Raw genomic sequence first — 21586 nt, 5'->3', positions numbered from 1 at the left:
TTCATCAGCCCAATTAAAAAAATTTCTTGGGGGAGACACCCCCGAACCCCTGTACGGGGGTGTCTTACTTCTGGGCTACAGCCCCAGATGTTTTCACGAGCTAGCGACACGCCTGGGTTTCACCCTTTGTTTCCTGTCTTTGGAGTATTTTCCTTTACTAAACTGCACTAGATATATCTTTGCAGATCTAGAGTTTACATAAAACATATGACTTGCCTTTAAAAAAAAAGCCACAGTGTTACAGCTTAGACTATCTACTGTATACAGTATATAGAGCAGTTAAATTATATTATACATTAAATTATATTAGCACCAACGACAACTTGTAACATACTGCATCACATAATCAGGCTTCATATAGTGTACATTTATTCTCAAAGGGGCTAAAGGTGCTCCACTAATTTTACTTAGGAAGATCATTTTATTGATCATGGGGAGTACTAATCAGCCTAAAACAGTAACAGAATCATTTCTTCCATGGCTCTGGAAGAGCTTTGTCAACCCTGTTAAAATCCTAATACCAGGCAAGAACATATTTTTTAACACCCTCCATTACAAAGTTAGGACATGGAGTTTTAAAGATGTGAGCATTGAATAGGCAAAGCGGGTCTAACAAACACTGTCAAGTTGCATTACAGGAAGTGTAGAATATTTTGAAGCTTGGCCCATACTAGAGACTAAAAGTCAGGATTTCTGGCTGTTAGGAAGACCACAATTACGGCTGGACAGCAAAAGAATACCCAGGCAGGATTGTCGAGTGTCACAGACAAGTCTTTTATTGTGTCATCTTCAGCAACCTGGCAAGCACTCTCCACATCATAAAGCAACCACCCCACCGATCACAAAATGGCACTTTATATAGGGTGTCTAACCTGTATCTGTATCTGTTGCATACTATGTGCAATTTCATTTGTGCAATATCTGTTTAAAATGTGAAATAGGGGCGGCCGGTGGCTGAGTGGTAAGAGCAGTCGACCCATGTAAAGAGGCTGAAGGTCCTCCAGGCAGCCACCGACTCCGACCTGCGGCCCTTTGCTGCATGTTTCCCCCTCTCTCTCTCACCCCATTTCCTGTCTGTCCTGTATAATAAAAAGGCTTGAAAAAAGCCAACAAATAATCTTTAAAATGAACAATTATATTTATAATAACTATAAATACCAAAAATGTGACCACTCCTCTTCATTCTCCTCCTTTTCCTTGTATATAGCTTTCCTCCATTTCCCCTCCTTTTCTCATGTATATAGCTATTTTTTCTTGTATTACAAGAATTTCTATAGACTTTTTAATTGTTTTAAGTGTCCTTAAATTGTTTTTTATATTGCTGTTTTTAATTGTACTTATGTCTTTGTATGCACCAAAGGAGTTGCAAAAAAAACAAAAACTGTTTGGTAAAATGTATTAATCTATGTAATTTATACATTATAATATTAAAATTCAGTGGGAACTATAATATCTTAAGTAACAATTTTAACATATACAATACAATTTATGTAATAAGTAGGAAGAGTACATTTTATTATATAGTTACAAATACTATTTAAATTATTCATTGTCACACTTGGCAAGTTTGGTCCACTGTTGAAATAAATGCGTGTGTGTGTGTGACAAGAATCAAACTGCATTTTGGTAGTTTGATTCTTGTTTGCTTGCCGTTGCTGTTGGAAATGGTTGGAAAGATCAAAAACATTGATTGCTGAGGTTTGGGGTATATTGCATGCGTAGTGAAACTGGAGCTGCGCTGTTGGAGGGTTACAGCAGATGGCGCTAGAAATAGAGTGATGGTTTCCGCTCAGGTGATCTTTGGATGCGATATTCATTAATAACATAAACAAAGTTAACTACAGTGACAAAATCAGCAATTTCCCATTCAGTGTTTTCATAAAAGCCTAATTTTTTATGCATTTTTTCCACAAAAAAATTGCACAGTTACAATTGTTTAACAATTTAATCAAACTTTAAATGAACAACTTAACCCAGAACCACAGCAAACAATCATCAAATAAATAAAGGCCAAAGTCTTTACATTATGACACTTTCAGCAAATCTGAACAGGAGCGTCTCTTCCCGACAGGAGTCGGCTCTTCGCGTTGGCTACAAACAATCGTTTGTGAACGACACATCACTGCTGTCATCTAAAGGCAAGGCAAGTCATTCTTATTTATATAGCGCATTTCATACCTAGGCAACTCAATGTGCTTTACATAAAGACAAAAAAACAAAAAACACAGTTAAAAGCAGGAGCAAAGAAGAATAAAAAAGTAAAAGAAAAGAAAATAGATGGTTTAAAGTTATCAGAAAACTCAGCTATAAGCACATGAAAAGAAGAATGATTTGAGCCTGGGTTTAAAAGATCTGCTGGTAGCTTGTTCCAGTTGTGTGCAGCATAACAGCTAAATGGTGCTTCATCATGTCTGGTTTGAACTCTGTGCTCCACTATCTGACCTGAGTCAGTAGATCTCAGAGATCTTCTACTGGGTTTATAATCTACTAACATGTCATTCATGTATTCTGGACCAAAACCATTCAGTTATTTGTAAACCAGTAACAGAACTTTAAAATATATTATGCAGCTGACTGATAGCCAATGTAAGGTCTTAAGAACTGGGGTGACATTATCTGATCTCTTTATTCTGGTTAAAACTCGAGCTACAGCGTTCTGAATGAGCTACAGCTGTTTGATACTTTTTTGGGGGAGTCCTGTCAGAAGACTGTTACAGTAGTCGAGTCTATTGGAGATAAAAGCTTGAATCAGCTTCTCATGATCAGTTTGGGACATACAACTCTTAATTCTGGATATGTTATTAAGTTGATAAAAGGCTGTTTTGGTGACTGATTTGATATGGCTGTTGAAGGTCAGATCTGAGTCCATCAGCACACCAAGGTTTCGAACTTGGTCTTTAGTTTCTAAATACAGTGACTCAAGGTGTTTACTGACAGCAACCCTTTTCTCATTATTGCCAAAAACAATGATCTCAGTTTTTTCTTGATTTAACCAGAGGAAAGTTTGGTTCATCCCATTTTTACTTGCTCTAAACAGTGACATAATGACTCTATTGTACTGCAGTCATCTGGAGACAGTGAGAGAGATATTTGTGTGTCATCTGCATAACTATGATAGTTGACATTAGAATTCCACAGAATTTGACCCAAAGGCAGCATATATAAGTTGAACAGAATGGGTCCAAGGACTGACCCCTGAGGAACTCCACATGTCATAGCCACCCGATCGGACTGATCACTACCAATGGTCACAAAATAACCATTTTAGGACTGTCCCGCTGAGTCCTGCCCAGGTTTCTAACCTGTTCAGCAGTATACTGTGATCCACAGTGTCAAGGGCAGCACTGAGATCCAACAGGACCAGAACTGACACCTTGCATGAGTCAGTGTTCAACCTTATGTCATTTAACACTCTAATAAGAGCTGTTTCTGTACTATGGTGAGGTCAGAAACCTGATTGAAATTTTTCAAGTCCACTGGAGTTCAAGAAGTTACTGAGTTGATTAGAAACCAATTTCTCGACTATTAAGGGAAGATTTGAGATGGGCCTGTAGTTGGTTAAAATGTTTAATGTTTCAACGTTTTCTTTTTTAAGAGTGGCTTGATGTCAGCTACTTTTAGGGGCTTAGGAAACGTGCCTGATTGAAGTGAGCAATTTTTTATTTTCTGCCGATCTGTTTGGACAGAGTGTGATAGATGTTAGGTCGTGTTCAGGTTCATATACATTCATACAACTAAGAAAAATGTTTAAATTAAATAAAAGTATTAATAATATATTAACTTCATAGTGGTAAATATTACAGATTTATGAGATTTAGTTAATATTTTCACAACAGCGATTATCTTTCTATGAAAATGTTATACACTTTACTTAAATAATTTAAATAAATATAACTTGAACACAGTTGAGTAACATTTACTTAGTTTCTTCATGTTACGTTTAGAGGCAAGTACATAACACTTGATATTGGTGAGTGACTTGTACTTGATATTACAGCAGCAAAATTTACCTAAATTTTTTTAGTGCAAATTGTTATGAAGATTTTATTAAGTAAACCAGTCACTCCCTTGTATCCATTCATTTGTCTACTCATTGCCTTGAACTAAAATCAAAATGTAATCTCTGGTCACTCCCGACGATGTTTTGAACCTGCAGTGGTGAAAAAAGCCAACAGGCCAGGCTTCTTCATGGTGTTTCTTTAGGCTTTACAGAGGATGAGACAAATGTACTCACAGGGAGCAGCTATAGTTGTTTTTGTTGGATTCAAAGTCCGGCAAATCACAAGGTCTCTTTTTCCTGTAGCTCCCTCTTTTTCTGCTGACCAGCAGGTGCCCTGAAATTCGTCACACACACACACACACACACACACACACACACACACACACACACACACACACACACACACACACACACACACACACACACACACACACACACACACACACACACACACACACACACACACACACACACACACACACACACACACACACACACACACACACACACACAAATTCTTGGTTTCCTTCACTGCCACATGCAGAAATCTAGTCCTCATATCTGAAGTGAGAAATGGCCAGTGACAGGATTCATGCTGCTTTACTGGACCCTCCCAGTCAAAGTGAAGAGGAGAACAAAGAAGAAGAGAAGGCGTTAGGGAATATCTTTGCTGAGTTAGAATCTGTGGACTTGCCCCTTGGAACCACTTTAAGGTAAACTCATGCAATATTCAGACTTACAAACCGAGGTTTTTAAAATGCTGATTTATATTAATATACACATCCAGAGATGCCAACAACCAAGGAAACACATGTATATTTTACATTTTCTTTAAATGTCAATAATTGTATTGAAGTCCAATGTGCTCTATACTTTACACACTTTAAAACACACAAAGACCTTAAGACCCCCAAAAAATTATGAGCAGCAGTGAGTGCTAACATTGTCCCATGTACTGCTTGCTTCAACCAAATGACTAGTCGATGTTGCTGGTGCAATGTGCAGCCTGATATAAAGTTAGCCTATAGTTTAAACTATATTGTGAATTGTAGGTGAGACCGTAAAGCACAGTGTCCCCTTTTCTTTTACTAAAGATGCAAATACAAAATGATGTATTGATAAAACTAAATGCGATTTTTAGGCTTTTTATACAGCTTTGCCAAGTATTTTGTTCTTGATAACCAATATAATTATAATATGTTACTTGCTTATTTGATATCAATTTTACAATTCAACAATTGAGCCAACAGCCGACAAGGTTTTCCATGTTTGCTACAGTGTTTTGGGGGGAAGGTCTGAGGATGTGCAATTTTCTTCCTGTCACCAACTTTCTTGTACTGTACAGGATAGGTGGAAACAAAGCTGTTGACACTGAATCATGGACATTGAATTCATTATAGCTGCCATGCGCCCCCCACGGGCCAGAGCCCGTACTGATCTGTACTCCACTGTAGCTGCAGTGATAGCGATAATACATATATAACAATCATGGCGGAGAATGAAACCCTGGAGTGTATAACGGAGCACGAACGGATTTTACAGGAAATTGAGAGCACCGACACGGCTTGTGTTGGTCCCACTCTTCGGTAAGAAAATACGGGTTTTGTAAAAGTCCTTACCAATTATAATGTCCGAGTGTGCTGTTGCACCTCCTGCGTTATCAACCCTTTTGTTCATGAGCTAGCTTAGCTGCCCTAGCTACTGGCAAGCTAACGTACGCTATTTTAGCCTATATGGTCTTGAAATGAAGCGTGAACCTAGCAAGCTTGTTAGCTAACGGGCCACATGAAACAGCTTTTCCGTCAGTTGAATTCAGCTATAGTGAAAGCGCGTTTGTGTGTGATATCCAGGTTCTGTGTATTGACGGCTGGTGATCTGTCCAAATGAAACATCAGTTGTGGGTGTGGCTGTGTGGACTTATCATGTTATCATAATGCAGCTGATGTTAGCTAATTGTGCTAACAATTTCGGCTAGTTGTTTAGCAGAAATTTGAAAATAAGAAGACACTAGGAACAGTATTTACCATGGTTGGATGAGTCATCTGGAAGACATGGTGTTGCGATGTGGTTGATAAAGACGTAGCCGTGAAATGGGATGTACGATTGCTCCAGCTAACGTTCTCTAGTACACTGCATTGGTTATGCTAGTAGCTACCATACTAACTCAAGGTCTACAAGGCCATTGTGAATGACAGTAGTTGACAAGCTACTGTTTATAAACTGACTGCAGTCTAAATTGAATGCCTTCACCTCTCACACACACTTGTCCCGTAGACATGCCTGTAGGCTGTGTCTTTCGGCATTCCTGGGGAAATCAGTGAAAATATGCCCTCATTTCATCAACACCTGTTTCACTATCAGGAAGTGTTATTTGATCTCATCTAAGGGTGTTTTCACATATTTACTCTTTAAACGAACCGAACTCAGTACTCTTGAAGTTGACCAACAGAAAAGGGACTCAGTTCTTCTTGCTTTCACATCGTTACTTCATATAGAAGAGGACTCAGTGCTCTCTGGTCCACTCTAGCTCTGATTTGGCCTCAGTCCTCTTCCTGTTCATATATGGTTCCTCTGGAGCCTTACTTCTTCGGATTATGGGTAGGGCTGGTAATCTTTAGGTCAGAGTTTTATACTGCAGAGTGAGACAAAATGAAAGTAAAGGGTTTACCCTGCACGTCAGCTCACTCTGAGCAGTTTCAGTGCATTAACCAGAAGTGTCAGAATACGGGTGCACCTGAAATATAGGGCCTCTCTTGACCACAGTGGGCGTTCGTAGTGTTGCAGAAGTACTTGACTGTCATTTTGCAAACCTTGAATATTGAATGAGTCGTGTCCAGCTCCGTCTTCCCTGGAGGTTTTGAAATCTTGAAGTGCACCAGAACACTTGCCTTCAGTGACGGGCGGAGTCCGTAGAGTCTGTATATCTTTTGGTCATTCGATTTTCAATTCACAAATGGATAGTCTTTTGTTGGTGCTTTTAGAATTCATTTACACATGTCTAAGAATCTACAAGTGATATTTCACATTATTACATGGATATTTTTACATCTAATTAGTTAAAGACAGTGACTTTTGATGAGAGAAAGCTGTAAGAATGCTGTGTGACTGTGGCTCAGGTGGTGGTTTACATTAAAAATGTTAAAGCATGTCATTTTATTGTGAAGGACTGAAGTATGGTCCTGGATGTTTTGACAGCATTGATGTCAATGTGGACGACAAGCAGCTCCAAGTGTTTACTGCGAGGAGATCGGGACATCCGAGTAGGGCCAAGTGTAGCACACGACTAATTCACCGTTACCTATTGTTACCTATCTGCTTGAAATTAGGTGGTGTTGTGTGTTCACAGATGCTCTCCTGCATACCTCTGTAGTAACCACTGGATATTTGAGTTACTGTTGCCTTTCCATCAGCTCCAACCAGTTTGGCCATTCTCCTCTGACCTTTGGCTAAAACAAGGCATTTGCGGCCACAGAACTGCCGCTCACTGGATATTCTCTCTTTTTCGGACCATTCTCTGTAAACCCCAGTAGATCAGCAGTTCAAGAAATACTCAGACCAGCCCGTCTGGCACCAACAACCGTGCCACGTTCAAAGTCACTTAAATCACCTTTCTTTCACCCATTCCGATGCTCCGTTTGAACTGCAGCAGATCGTCTTGACCATGTCTACATGCCTAAATGCATTGAGTTGCTGCCATGTGATTAGCTGATTAGAAATTTGCGTTAATGAGCAATTGGACAGGTGCACCAATAAAGTGGACGGTAAGTGTATATCCAGGGTTTTCTGCGTTACAAATTTTGAGGCGGCCGACTCGCTGAAATTGGGTTATGGTTATGTTTGTGCCTACCCATCTCCGTGGCCTCATCCGTAGTTTAAAGCAAGTGCATGGTTCCGCCACACACTTTCGTTATCTATGCATGCAGTTTAATGTCACACTATAGTATTTTTGCAAGGTGGTGGAGATGGAGACAGAGAGTGTTATTATATACAGTATGAGTGTTTTTATATACCTCTGTGAGTACCGTAGGCTAGAACGCGGCTAACACAAGTACTATGCAAAGACACCTGCAGCACTGCCACAGCTCTCTGCTAAAATCAACCCCCTGTAATAACATACTGAAATTTAAAAAAAGTGTTAAAATCTTTTTGCGTCTCTTTCTTGTGGACTCAATATCATGTATTGTCTTGTTACACCCCTTATTCTAAATGTATGGTATATTTTTTTTAATATTGTGCTGTCATGACAGTGACTGTGCTTCAAAATTGCAAAATAAAAATGTGACACTGAATTTGAAACAGCACATTGTAATTTCTGCATTTATTATTGATTTACTGTGTGTGCCCCTAAAATTTCTGATTGCGCCCCTAAAATTTTCAGTTGGGGCTTACAGAGCTCCTAGTGAAAAAAGTTAGTCTGGAGATCTGAAAAATCATACATTTTTTTGTTTTTTAATATCCGTTTGTGAATTGATAATTGAATGACCAAAACATACATGGACCCAGTACCTTCCTGCAACAGTGGCCTACAGGAGCCGTGAAGTGCACATGGTGAGATGGAAAAGGAGTTTTTAAAAATCGATTTTTGGAAGTTATGAATCAATTATGAATCTTAAAAGATAGGAATCGCGATTTTAACATGAATTGATTTTTTTTGCTACCTCCAATTATGGGTAGTTTTTACTTGGCACAAGATGTGCAATACAAGATATAACAAGATATTATACATCATTGTGGACTAACATTAGCCTATTACTAAAGGTAAAAAAGGCTTAAAGACAATAGTTGATCTAGTGATGATTTTGATCGTATTATTACTATTATTATTATTATTATTATTATTGTTATTGTTATTATTATTATTAGGGATGCTCCGATCAGCATTTTTGGGAGCCGATCCGATCACCGATCACAGGAATCATAAATCTGCCGATACCCATACCGATCACTGATCACAGCATGGATGGGAGAATAAGAATAATAATACTCAATGTCCTGTATCTAGCCTTGTGCACCACTTAAAGTGGTAAAACCATTTGTACTAAAATAAATAATAAATACAATCAAGATCTTCATCAACTTTTTATCTGTGCAAACATTACATGTCCTGTCAAGAGCAATAGATTAAATTAAAGAAAAATAAATAAAATGTACTTAATTTACTTGCCTTACTCCCCAAGTGAGGAAAAAAAAAGTCTTCAAAATCATTTCACAAAAAGAGGCATGCAGTTTACTGCCACTGCATCGCTTAATGGAAACACAAATGGCATCCGTTTGATGGAAAAAATATATATATCATTATTCTCTACAGGAGAGTAGTTCACACATTATGGAAAAATAACCTTAGCACGTAGATAACCTTAACTATAAGGCAATAAGTAACTTCTACTTAATGGCACAAAACACAAAATGTATTCCCATCGAAGAAACAAAATAAACAGCCATCCCAAGTTATGCAAACAAAGCGCTCCCTATTAGCCTGTCAGTAAGCAAGTGGCTGTCCACTATGTGGTGTCAGGGGCTCAGAGAGTTAGAGGTTAATCTGTGAGGTGAGTGGAGACTCAAGCTGATGGGTTATTGAGTGCTGCGGCCTGGAAGGGCAGCCACAACATCCCGAAGCACATCACGCAGGTGTGGCTTGAGATGGTCAGGGAAGTATCGGTCTTCATATCTTTAAATTGAGAAAAAAAATCTGAAAAACCTGAAATTACTACACAGATCTGAATTGCTAAACACTTAGAACTGCACATCCTAACTTCCACATGGTAAGTTATAACAGAAAAAATATAGAAGAGTGGCAGTGTACATTGATTGATTTATCTTTAACCTTCAGATCAATCACACATATGCCACTGGGGACCTTACAGATGCTAAACATTTACCACCTCATTTCATGTATTGTCTGTGAGACTGTAATGATTTAGATTTAGGCTAAGTAAAATAAGTTTCTCACCTTGGATCCAGAATTGTTGCAACTAGATAGAGGTTTTCAGATCCAATGTCAGCAAATCATAATGATCTTTCACACATGACATTTCTTACATGACATAATGAATACAAAATCTCCTTCGCTTACCTTGACAACAATGACACCACAGCTACTTCCATTCTGTTGAACTGGATGGCTCATAACTCACCCTTTCCACCTAACATCCACCCAGTCTGCTTTGTCATGGCGTGTCCTCCTTATCCTTAAGTATTCCCTAAATATGGATAATTTTAATACTTTTTTAGCAGCATTTTTAGAGTCCTCAAGCTCTGATGACAATCGTGCTGACCCATTAGAAATACATTCTGCATCAATGTACTGTAAAAAAACAGAGGGACATTATTATTGATCACAAATGATCTTTTTTACATTAATAGTTAAGTGGTGTACATTAAAAGACAAATAAAACAGAATACAAAAGTATGAAATAAAAACAAAAAAAAGAATTACAAACCAGCACGTTCCAAATGACAGAACAGCTTTATTATTGTCAAAGTTACCTTCGAGACCAAACAAATAAAAAAGGATGAAAAAAAAACATGCATACTGTACTTTTAATGACAAATTTATGGTTCACCCATGACAATTATTTTCTTGTACACTGTATTTGTTGTGCCTAGGAACCTCTAGATAGAAGTGTTGGTATGAATGTCCACTAGTAGGTTGATTAACTTTAAACCAAATATTTCATGAGGGGATTTTACTGATAAACACACAGAGAGGATAAAAAAAATCAATAATCTCCGGTAATGTTTAATTTAGACTTGTTGATTCTCAGCCCATTTTTACTCCATGTAGCTAATGTGTGACCATGAACCACCACGTCATTCCCCACCCCACCACACCCCATATCATCACCATGCACAAACAGACTTACATTCACCACACACATTACCTGACAAGGTAGCTCAGTTCTATCACTGAACAAAATCCTACCTGCTGAGTAATGATTCATAATGTAGATGGTGTCCACCACCTTGAATGTGTGGGCAACAACATGAAACAGGCCCTCAATAACCTAGCAAAAACAACAAAATAAAAAACAAAAATGAGAATTATCCAATTAATACACACTCTAAAATTGGCTGAACTTTACAGCATTTTAAAAGTATCTTAGTAATTGAACACTCTTGATATAAGTCTTAAAATGCTAGATATAGTAAGTATGTCACAGTGCAGAGTGGAACTTGTGATACTTGAAAACACTCAGTCACGTACCTCCCCTGTCAACCACTTGTATGGTCGAAGTGAGCATAGCTCACTATGGTGGATGAGGATGCTGCGCACCTTATTCTGTGAAGGGAGCACTGAAACGACCCTTTCTGTGTTACACTCAGATATGGCTGAGTGTAATACACCTCATAAACCGAACAGTAAACACGTGTACCGAACCGTGACAAGCATACAGAACGGAACAGATTTTTTAAATAAACTGTTCCACCCCTAGTTGTTTATGATAACTTCATCTTCTGATAGGATGTCACACTGTGCTTGGTCCTGCCTGTCTTGAAAAGCACTTGTAAAAGGTGACTTTCAACAGCACTATTTGTAGATTTCTCACTGGTGCTTTCCTCCTCTCCCATTACATGTCCACATTGTTTCAGCTTCATATCCTGGATGTTCAAAACACACATGTCGAGGTATGTTTTGCTCTGTTTTACCAATTGAGTGTTCTCCTTTGCATCAAAAAGCACACACATATGATAAAAAAACTCAAGTGCCACCTGCCTACTTGTGCAGTTGAGGACGTAAGCAAAACTGAATGTTGCATATTCTTGTATGCCTCTGTCTCATGTTTTCCTGCCCAATGCTTGTGACACAGCCTTCATGATATGTGCAGAACATAGATGCAGCACAGTGAAGTTGAGAATCCGTTCAGTTTTCCAGACATTATTTCAAATGATCTGGTGAGGTACACTGAAATATTCTCCTTGTTGAAGGACAGAAGCATACTGTTAATTAGAGCCCAACTATAATCAGCCTTAATCTGCGTTATTCGTCTTTTTGTTGTATAAGACAACTTCCTTTGGAATTCCATGAGCCAATGGGAAATGCACGGAATAGAATGGCTGTTGGTTATCAGTTCTGTGACAGGCAAAAGAGGCTTATCAATTCAATTCAATTACATTTTATTTATAGTGCCAAATCATAACAAAAGTTATCTCAGGACACTTAACAAACTAGGTAAAGACCACACTCTATGACTTATTTATGATAAAAATAGACCTTCCCTATTACAGGCAGGAACGTCAGACAGACCCAGCTCTGTGGAGGATGGCCATCTGTCTTGACCGTTTGGGGAGGAAGAAAAGGAGAGAAAAAGAGAGAAAAGACGGACAGATGGACAGAGAGAGACAAAGACAGACCCAAAGACAGAGACAGACACACTTCCAGTAACTATAATAATATCTACAGTAATGTGAATATGACTTATATGTTATGGCAGTTATTACAGCAGAATAGTAGAAACAAGCACAGCTATGGTTATAGATTATAATAGTAGCAGGAAGCGTCATGCAGGACCACGGCCGCAGGCACCACCACGATCAGCAGAGACCTGCGAGACGACAAAGCACAAACAACTCCGGGGAAGAAGTTGAATTAGTAACATGCATTGATGAGACATGAACAATACAGACAGAGAGGAGAGCAGCTCAGAGTATCAAGTATCATCCCCCGGCAGACTAACCTATAGCAGCATAATTAAGCAGAACAAAATCAGCTTAAAAATAACAACAAGCCCTAGCTGTAAGCTTTATCAAAAAGGAAAGTTTTAAGTTTACTCTTAAATATGGGGACAGTGTCTGCCTCCCAAACAACACTTGGGAGTTGGTTCCACAGGAGAGGAGCTTGGTAGCTGAAGGTTCTGCCTCCCATTTTACTCTTGGAGACTCTAGGAACGACGAGTAGCCCTGCATTCTCAGAGCGCAGCGATGTAGTCGGGTAATACGGTACTATGAGCTCTTTAAGATACGACGGATCCTGACCAATAAGAGCTTTGTAGGTAAGGAGGAGGATTTTACAGGTAGCCAGTGCAAAGGAGCTAATACAGGAGAAATATGTTTTCTTCGATTTGTTTTAGTTAAGTTAAGGTAAATAGAATCGGTCCAAGGACAGAACCCTGTGGGACTTGGTGACTAACTTTAGTGTGAATGGAGGATTTGTCATTAACATGTACAAACTGAGATCTATCTGATAAATATGACTTAAACCAGCTCAGTGCGGTTCCTTTACTGCCAATTAGATGCTCCAGTCTCTCTAGCAGGATGATGGTCAATAGTGTCGAAGGCAGCACTAAGATCTAGTAAAACAAGTACAGAGACAAATCCTTTGTCTGAAGCTATTAGAAGGTCGTTAGTAATTTTTACCAGTGCTGTCTCAGTGCTATGATTCATTCTAAATCCTGACTGGAAGTCTTCAAATAACTCATTATTATGTAAAAAGTCACACAGCTGATTAGCAACTAATTTCTCGAGGATCTTAGAGAGAAAAGTAAGGTTAGATAAAGGTATATAGTTGGCTAGTACCTCAGGATCAAGACTGGGCTTTTTAAGAAGAGGTTTAATCACAGCTACTTTAAAAGACTGTGGTACATAACCTGCTGGTAAAGACATGTTAATCATATCTATTACAGGAGTGCTAACTATAGGTAACACTTCTTTAAGTAACCTAGTTGGAATGGAGTCTAGGAGACAAGTAGAGGGCTTTGATGCTGAAATAGTACATGTTAATTTGTTAAGGTCGACTGTAGAAAAGCAGTCCAAGAACATATCAGGGCGTATAGTTGGTTCCTTGGTTCCTGGGTTTGAAGAAAAATTAGTGCCAAGCGAGTTGATTTTGTCTCTAATAGTCTCTAATTTTGTCATTAAAGAAGGTCATGAAGTTGTTACTACTGAGGGTTATAGGAATACATGACTCAATAGAGCTGTGGCTCTCTGTCAGCCTGGCTACAGTGCTGAAAAGAAATCTAGGATTGTTCTTATTCTCCTCTATTAAAGATGACTAATAGGCTGCTCTGGCTTTACGGAGGGCCTTCCTATATGTTTTTAGACTTTCATGCCAAGCTAAGCGAGATTCCTCCAATTTAGTCGAGCGCCATTTACTTTCTAATTTGTTTTAATTCACGGGTTTGTGAGTTATACCACGGAGCTAACTTATCCTTGCCCATGCCTCGCAAAACGGGAGCATAATATAACACGATGGGTGTTTGTCTTAAATGCTCAGCTCAAATCTTGAAGAGTGTTTTTTTTTTTTAAACATACAGTAATAATAATTACTGACACCATTGCTTACAGCTTTAGTAATCTTTCCTCTTCGCAGATAATTCACTGGCCTAAATTTTCTTTGATTGGTACAGTGTCTGACAGTGTCTGACACCAAAGAGCATCACTTTAAAACATATTCTTTTATCTGTTGATTTTTGGCCTGCTCTTTCTTGAAAAACACAGCCTTGCATCCATCAAATGTACAGTGTGCTGAGGCATGTAAAAATGGGGATTTCTTTTCACGGCTATCACTTGTCATCACCTTCTGATATTTGAAAGCAAGTGTACAACATGCATTTTCTTTCAAAAATTCAATATAAAATGTATCAGTCCAAGGGGGACGGAGACTTTCTTCCCATGTTTGAGTTTCAATTTCTTTCATTGTTTTCTTGGGATTGCAATTTTGAAAACTTTTGGCTCTACTTTGCACCTTCTGTAGCCTGTAGTTTGTTGACCATCTGATTTTGTGCACTTTGGTCCTTTTCTTTCCCCACTTTACTTTTTTTCTTTGTCTGGTCAAGAGTCTTCTGACATTCCTCTCTGCCCTCTTCTACACTTTCCCTGTCAGTGTAAGCAATATACATTTCTTCATCTGTACTGTCCGTCTTCTCTGTCCTTGTCTTCTTCTCTTGTTGGAGTCTGCTCTTCTCCTTCATCTATCTTACTGCCCCTTTCTCCATCCTGCTCAGTTCCCTGATGTCCTTCTCTTTTCCTTTTCTTTGTCTGTTTTTTTTTACCTTTTCAGGACCTTCTCTGTCCTCAAAAGTCTCTCTATCAGTGTCCACACACTTCTCTACCATCTGTACTGTCGCTATCATCTCTGTCCTTGTCTTCCTCACTTGTCTGTTCTTCCCCTTCATCTTTCTTATTGGCTCCCTCTCCATCCTTCTCAGTTCCCCTCTGTCTTTTATTATCTTTATAAATGAATGATGGCTAACAAGAAACTTTGAGATTAAATGCCATTTTATTTGTAAATTAAGTCATAAAGTCTAAATCAAAAAATGTCAATAGATAATAATAATAATAATACATTTTATTTGAGGGTGTCTTTCATGACACCAAAGGTCACCTTACAATGCACAGATAAAAAAAACAAACTCAACAGATAAAAACAGCAAAGCAAGAGTAATACATCAATAAAAACAGGCAAACAAGAGACATGGGAAGGACAGAATAAAAGGAAAGTGCACAGAACAGTGATCATTACAGTTAGTAGATCCACTTTCCTCAACAATGGATCAGGAAATTGTCTGCGGACTGACCGAAATGAATTAATTACATTCTACATGCTATACTTTGACGTAGCCTGACAAAAGAAATAGGCTAACACTTCAAAGCCTCTGGTAGCTCAACAACAAACAGTAAGCCTACCTGCATGAAGCATCTCCGTGCGGACTCCTCTTCTGTCATCATGCCAGATGACCCTCAACCACTTTAAACTATCATGATAGTTGTCTTTTGTGGTGTTTGCGAGGGCAAGTAAAATTAAAGACCACTGCTCAGGAGTAACATTTACTTGATTAAATCTATGAAAAAGGACAAAGGACCTGAGAACAGCGTCCCTACCTCCAGCTTTTTGCCGAAGATCTGTCGATTTTTGAGATTGAGAGAGTCACTTGGAGTCACTGAGTACACAGTATTTACATTAAAACTGTCATTCTTTAAGTTACATAATAATGTATTTTGTGTTGTGACTGGAATCACCAGACTCAATAGTTAACAACAAACATTTCTTGCCTGAGTAGTAATTAGCTGAGATAGTGAAGTGTAGGCACAGTGTCTCTCTATTTGAATATTCTGGATCAGTAACTAGGACTTTTGATTTGTCCTTGTTTAGTTTATTATCATCAATTTATCAATGTAGCATGTTCACTACAGTGCCACTAGATAGAGCTGTTACTCCAGCTGAAATAAATGGCAATTGTTGGTAGTGTTGGCTATGGCCTCACAGAGTTAGTCAATCCTTGCTATTATATCAGTTCTATGGCTTTACAATGAGCTGTTGTAACATTTGTTGTTTCCATGAGGTTGTCTTGAGATCCATCTACACTGAATTATTAGGTTAGTGAAACCATATATATTTGTTGGATATCCTTAAGAAAATTAAGTTGTGAAGTTATTTTTTCCTCCATTTTATGCATAGGGAATTTGCTAACTCAAAACTAACTTGCATTGAAAAATATTTCTTTAGTCACACAATGAAAAAGAACCTCTTCGTTTAGGCTACAGAATTATAAGGAATAATGTAGGAAATGAAAACCTTTACAGCAGTTAACATTATACGTATACCACTGCTGTACTAACATGTGCTAACCAAGGCACTTTAACAAAAAACCCTATTTTGTGAAAAAAAAAACATCCAGAAAAAAGGGATAGGAAACAGGAGAAATAGACCTGCTCTTTTCCAGACCCATGTGCAGAGCGAATTAAAATCACCGGCAGAAAGGGGTGAGGATACCCAGTCTAAGGGCCCATTTAATTTTGATGCACATAATTGTACATCAGCAGGAATGTAGCACCGTATGGATGTAAAGGCATTATGACGAGCTTAACGGTGGTGTGGTGGTTAGCACTGTCACCTCACAGCGAGAGGGTTCCTGGTTAGAATCCCGGCTGGGCCCTTCTGTGTGGAGTTTGCATGTTCTCCCCATGTCTGCGTCGGTTTTCTCCGGGTTCTTCGGTTTTCTTCCCACAGTCCAATTTAGAGTCAATTTTGATGACTCTAAATTGCCGGTAGGTTCAATTCAATTCAATTTTATTTATAGTGTCGAATCATAACAAAAGTTATCTCAGGACACTTTACAGAGTAGGTAAAGACCACACTCTATGACTTATTTATGATTTACATAGACTCAACAATTCCTCTGTAGAGTAAGGTGGCAACAAAAACCTTCCCTTTAACAGGCAGGAACGTCGGACAGACCCAGCTCTGTGGAGGACGGCCATCTGTCTTGACCGGTTGGGGAGGAAGAAAAGGAGAGAGAAAGAGAGAAAAGACACACAGATGGAAAGAGAGAGACAGACAGACACACTTCCAGAGATGCAAGCAAAGCCTAACAGTAGCAAAATAATATTTATAGTAATGTGAATATAACGTATATGTTAAGACAGTTAATACAACAGAATAGTAGAAACAAGCACAGCTAAGGTGACAGAATATGAAAATGATAATAATTGTGGTGGCAAACATGATCAATGATGAGTAGTGGCAATAGCAGCTACGATAGGACCGTCATGTAGGACCACGGCAGCAGGCACCACCACGATCAGCAGAGACCTGCGAGACGACAAAGCACAAACAGCTCCGGGGAAGAAGCTGAGTAACATGCATTGATGAGACATGAATGGTACAGACAGAGAGGAGAGAAGCTCAGAGTATCAGGAAAAGTATTATCCCCCGGCAGACTAGGCCTATAGCAGCATAATTAAGCAGAATAAAGTCTTTTCGTAAGCCTAGCTGTAATCTTCAAAAAGGAAAGTTTTAAGTTTACTCTTAAATAAGGGGACAGTGTCTGCCTCCCGAATAACATTTGGGAGTTTGTTCCACAGGAGAGGAGCTTGGTAGCTGAAGGCTCTGCCTCCACTTCTACTTTTGGAGACTCTAGGAACGACGAGTAGCCCTGCATTCTCAGAGCGCAGAGATCTAGTTGGGTGATGCGGTACTATGAGCTCTTTAAGATACGACGGAGCCTGACCAATAAGAGCTTTGTACGTAAGGAGAAGGATTTTACATTATATTCTAGATTTTACAGGTGGCCAGTGCAGAGAAGCTAATACAGGAGAAATATGATCTCTTCTATTTGTTTTAGTCAGTACACGAGCTGCAGCATTTTGGACCAACTGGAGACTCGTAACAGACTTATTGCAGCAGCCTGATAATAAGGAGTTGCAATAGTCCAGCCTAGAAGTAACAAATGCATGGACAAGTTTCTCTGCATCTTTCTGAGACACAATGTTCCTAATTTTTGCAATATTACGCAGGTGAAAATATGCAGTCCTTGTTGTTAATTTTATGTGAGAATCCAAGAACATATCCTGATCAAAAATAACACCCAGATAGGTGTGAGTGTGTGTGTGGTTGTCTGTCTCTGTTCGTCTCTATTTGCCCTACAATAAACTGGCGTCCTGTCCAGGGTGTACCCCGCCTCAAGCCCGATGAGGCGGGGTACCCCCCCCACCCCCCCCCGCGACCCTGACAGGGACAAGCCCTAGTAACAAAAACCGTGCCACAACAGCATTTTCTCCTCAGGCCGAGTGACAAACGGGGACAAAGGGCTTTTTTCCCCATGAAACTGCATGTCTGCAGTAGCTTAGAAATATGTTATGAGCAGTTGATAACATTACATTAAACAAGAATTAGCTAGCTAGTGCATCCCTCACCCCTCTGCAATAGATCTGCTGTAGTAATCAAAAATTGGATTGGAAATTATTTGACCCATGTAAATGTCTTCATCATGTGTTTGCTCACTGACAAAAGGCCCCTGCTCTCTATGTTCATCTATACTAAATGCAGCTAAATTACAATATAGTTATTCTCATTCACATATGTTTATACCTCTGCACTGGCGACAGCCTTGGCACACATGCAAATATGATGCATCAGCTTTTCCAGGCGGTTGCAGCTGTCGTAAGGAACCTCTTTCAGGCTGCACAATGACATATGAGCGAATCATTTTTTATTCTGTTCTGACTATTTTCACCATTTTGCCATCTTTCCCTTCCTGCCTTACACCCCTCTTCTTCCTTCAACTCCTGTTTCCTCACCTTGTTTGTCTCTCAGATCTATTTATGATGACCAGCCCAATGCGCACAAACGCTTCATGGAAAAGCTGGATGCCAGGATAAGGAACCATGACCGTGAGATTGAGAAGATGTGCAATTTCCACCACCAAGGCTTTGTGGATGCCATCACAGAGCTCCTCAAAGTCCGTGCTGATGCTGAGAAACTGATGGTAAGAGAGATGAATATAAGGCAACAGACCAGAAGTGGCAATTGCAGCACAGTTTTAGAGGGCTTTTACATTATGATACATATTACATTATATATGTATTATTGGAACAGTGCTTTGGTGAAATTGTCTTCATTACACAGTAGCCTGTGTGTGCCCCCTTACCTTGTAATTGTTAAAAGGTCTATTTATCACCTTGGCTTACCTCAGTGATCTGTGGAGCAGTCCTCCCAAACTTATGTGAAGGTAATATTGTGTTTTTGAAGGGGACCAATACTGCTTATTTATACAGTAGGTTCAAACTTGTACTTTGTGTTTCTGCTAGAATATGTTTACATTCTTTAAGTTTAAAAAAAAACTTTTTTTAGAGTAGAAATACTTCTTGAGCTTTGAGAATGTCCCTCTTTGCTTACAGGGATTACTTTTACATATGTTAACCTCATCATTTGAAGCTTTGGCCACAGATAATATGAACATCCAATATTTTAACATTATAGTGTATGACAGAATGTAAAATAAGGAAAAAGTCCTCAGGTAAATCAGAAATGTATTTTTTTGCTTAATCCGACAAACTAAATCTCTGACAAATCAAAAATTTGATCTTATTGATGCAAGCAGCGATGAACGGGCCCTAGCACCCCATGCGCGTCAGGGTGCTGCAGTAGTGTGCTTTAGACATATAAATTTCATTTAAATCGTATTAAATTTTTCATATAAGTCTGATTTCCTGTTGCCAGTGGTTGGCAATGTGTCTGTTAGTCGATAATGGCATGATAAGGGCTTAGCAGTTATTTCAAACGAGCAAAATATAATTCCGATGCAGATGGAATCATCTGAAGTTACTAATCCACTCCACCAGTTATCACAACCCTGCTGCAATACACCTCTGACTCCACAAACTCTGATGCCAGATAGCGTCTGTCCTAGCCGGGACACGGGTCGTGGAATCGACTGGCCGGAGAGGATTCTTATCAGTGGGGTTCTGCTGAGGAGGAATGGATGGGTGGACAAGCTAGTCCACTTATCGATGTTGGAGGTATCCCCCTGGGTTGCTGGGAGTCCACAGGCGTGCTGGGAGAGCCTGTCGGGCTAGTGCGGCAGCTACAGTCATACCCTTCAGGCTCGGATGGAAGTGCTGAGCTATACAATCTACCACTTGTTGCTACTTCAGCGGCAAAAAAAACATTAACTAATCGCTCAGTACTGAAACAAAGGCAGTTAAGACTCTCAAACTGTGAATCATGCCAAAATCATCTGGAACTAAATCTAAAGGAATATTGGGAGGACATATAAATATAAGAAGCATACTACCTAAAATAGACCCCATCCCGAATTTACTTATTGACTCTAATTTGGATTTTCTCTGTCTTCTGAGAGCTGGTTAAATCCTAATGTTCCTACCGACCTAATTAACTTATCAGGTTACACATGCTATAGGAGACTGTGGACTGAACGGGGAATGACTGATTTAATTCGCGATTAATTGCAATCTATTTATTTTCATCGAGTAATTTCTTATTAACAATTATGTTTGCATCCCTAGTGGTACAATTAGTCAAAACATGGCTGCCACGTGAAGGCTCACTAGTGCTTTATTTCTTTGTTTTATTTTTTTTTACATATTCTTTTTAATACTTTTCTTATTCATACATATATTTTACTTTTTCTTCAGTTGTTAATTGCTAGATTTACCATTAGTCATCATACTCTTACTCCCATAGTGGTTGATTATAGTGATTCTCACGATTCCCAACTTGACATGGTCCACAAGCAGGCATGCATGGTAGTCCATATGCCCTGCAACTGCACCGGTGTGTTCGGCAGGAAGTTTTGCTGGCAGGTACCAGTTGTCCACCAGTTTTCATCCCCAATCCACTGTGTTCATGACACCTTCCTTTCCAATTCACACCATGATCTGGAAGTTAACTCTTTGGCAGTGGTGTTTGGTTGAGGACTCAGTTTGAGGCAGACGTTCTGGGCTAACAAATGATTTGGCTGTAACAATTTTCTTGCACACAAAGAGGCCAGTGAATTGGTACTCTTTCCGCCAAATAACTCCCCAAATAACTGGTCCCAGGGTCCTTGATGACATTCCTTGATAGATGTGGGAGCAGAAACACATTTGCATAGGACTGGATGGTTGATTCACCATTAACAATTTTCTGGAACGCTGTCTGTTTGCCAACAATAAAAATGTGTGAAGTTGTATCGCATCCTGTGAAGGCCTGAATAAAAAGCAACTGGGAACACAAGTCACTACCCAGGACTTGTTTCATCTCACTGTTGTTGCACACTTAAGTAGCTTTGGACTTGTCTGAACGAAAATAGAGGCCTCTATTGTCCATCCCAGCAACCATATATTCTGAGGCCTTGACTGCAGCTTTGA

The 21586-nt window shown here is 39.3% G+C and overlaps 1 protein-coding gene across 9 annotated transcripts in view; it reads left to right on the top strand.

Annotated features, from left to right (window-relative positions):
* Positions 1 to 4573: 4573 nt before the first annotated feature.
* exoc6 (exocyst complex component 6) overlaps positions 4574 to 21586 on the top strand; it is a gene marked incomplete at both ends in the record, with an annotated part of 109144 nt that continues 92131 nt past the window's right edge. For 6 of the 9 annotated variants that reach the window (XM_083933016.1, XM_083933014.1, XM_083933015.1 and 3 more), the window contains 2 exons: positions 4574 to 4713; positions 19032 to 19203. In XM_083933016.1, coding sequence (XP_083789142.1) covers positions 4574 to 4713; positions 19032 to 19203 — 312 coding nt within the window. Of the gene's footprint in view, positions 4714 to 5455; positions 5587 to 19031; positions 19204 to 21586 lie in introns of those variants that run through there. The other 3 variants (XM_083933013.1, XM_083933021.1, XM_083933020.1) reach the window with 2 other exon arrangements.

This window comes from Echiichthys vipera (assembly GCF_963691815.1).
Source record: "Echiichthys vipera genome assembly, chromosome: 18".
NCBI classification, from domain to species: Eukaryota; Metazoa; Chordata; class Actinopteri; order Perciformes; family Trachinidae; genus Echiichthys; species Echiichthys vipera.
The sequence above is the reverse complement of the archived record's forward strand: the minus strand, read 5'-3'. Positions and strand labels throughout refer to the sequence as shown.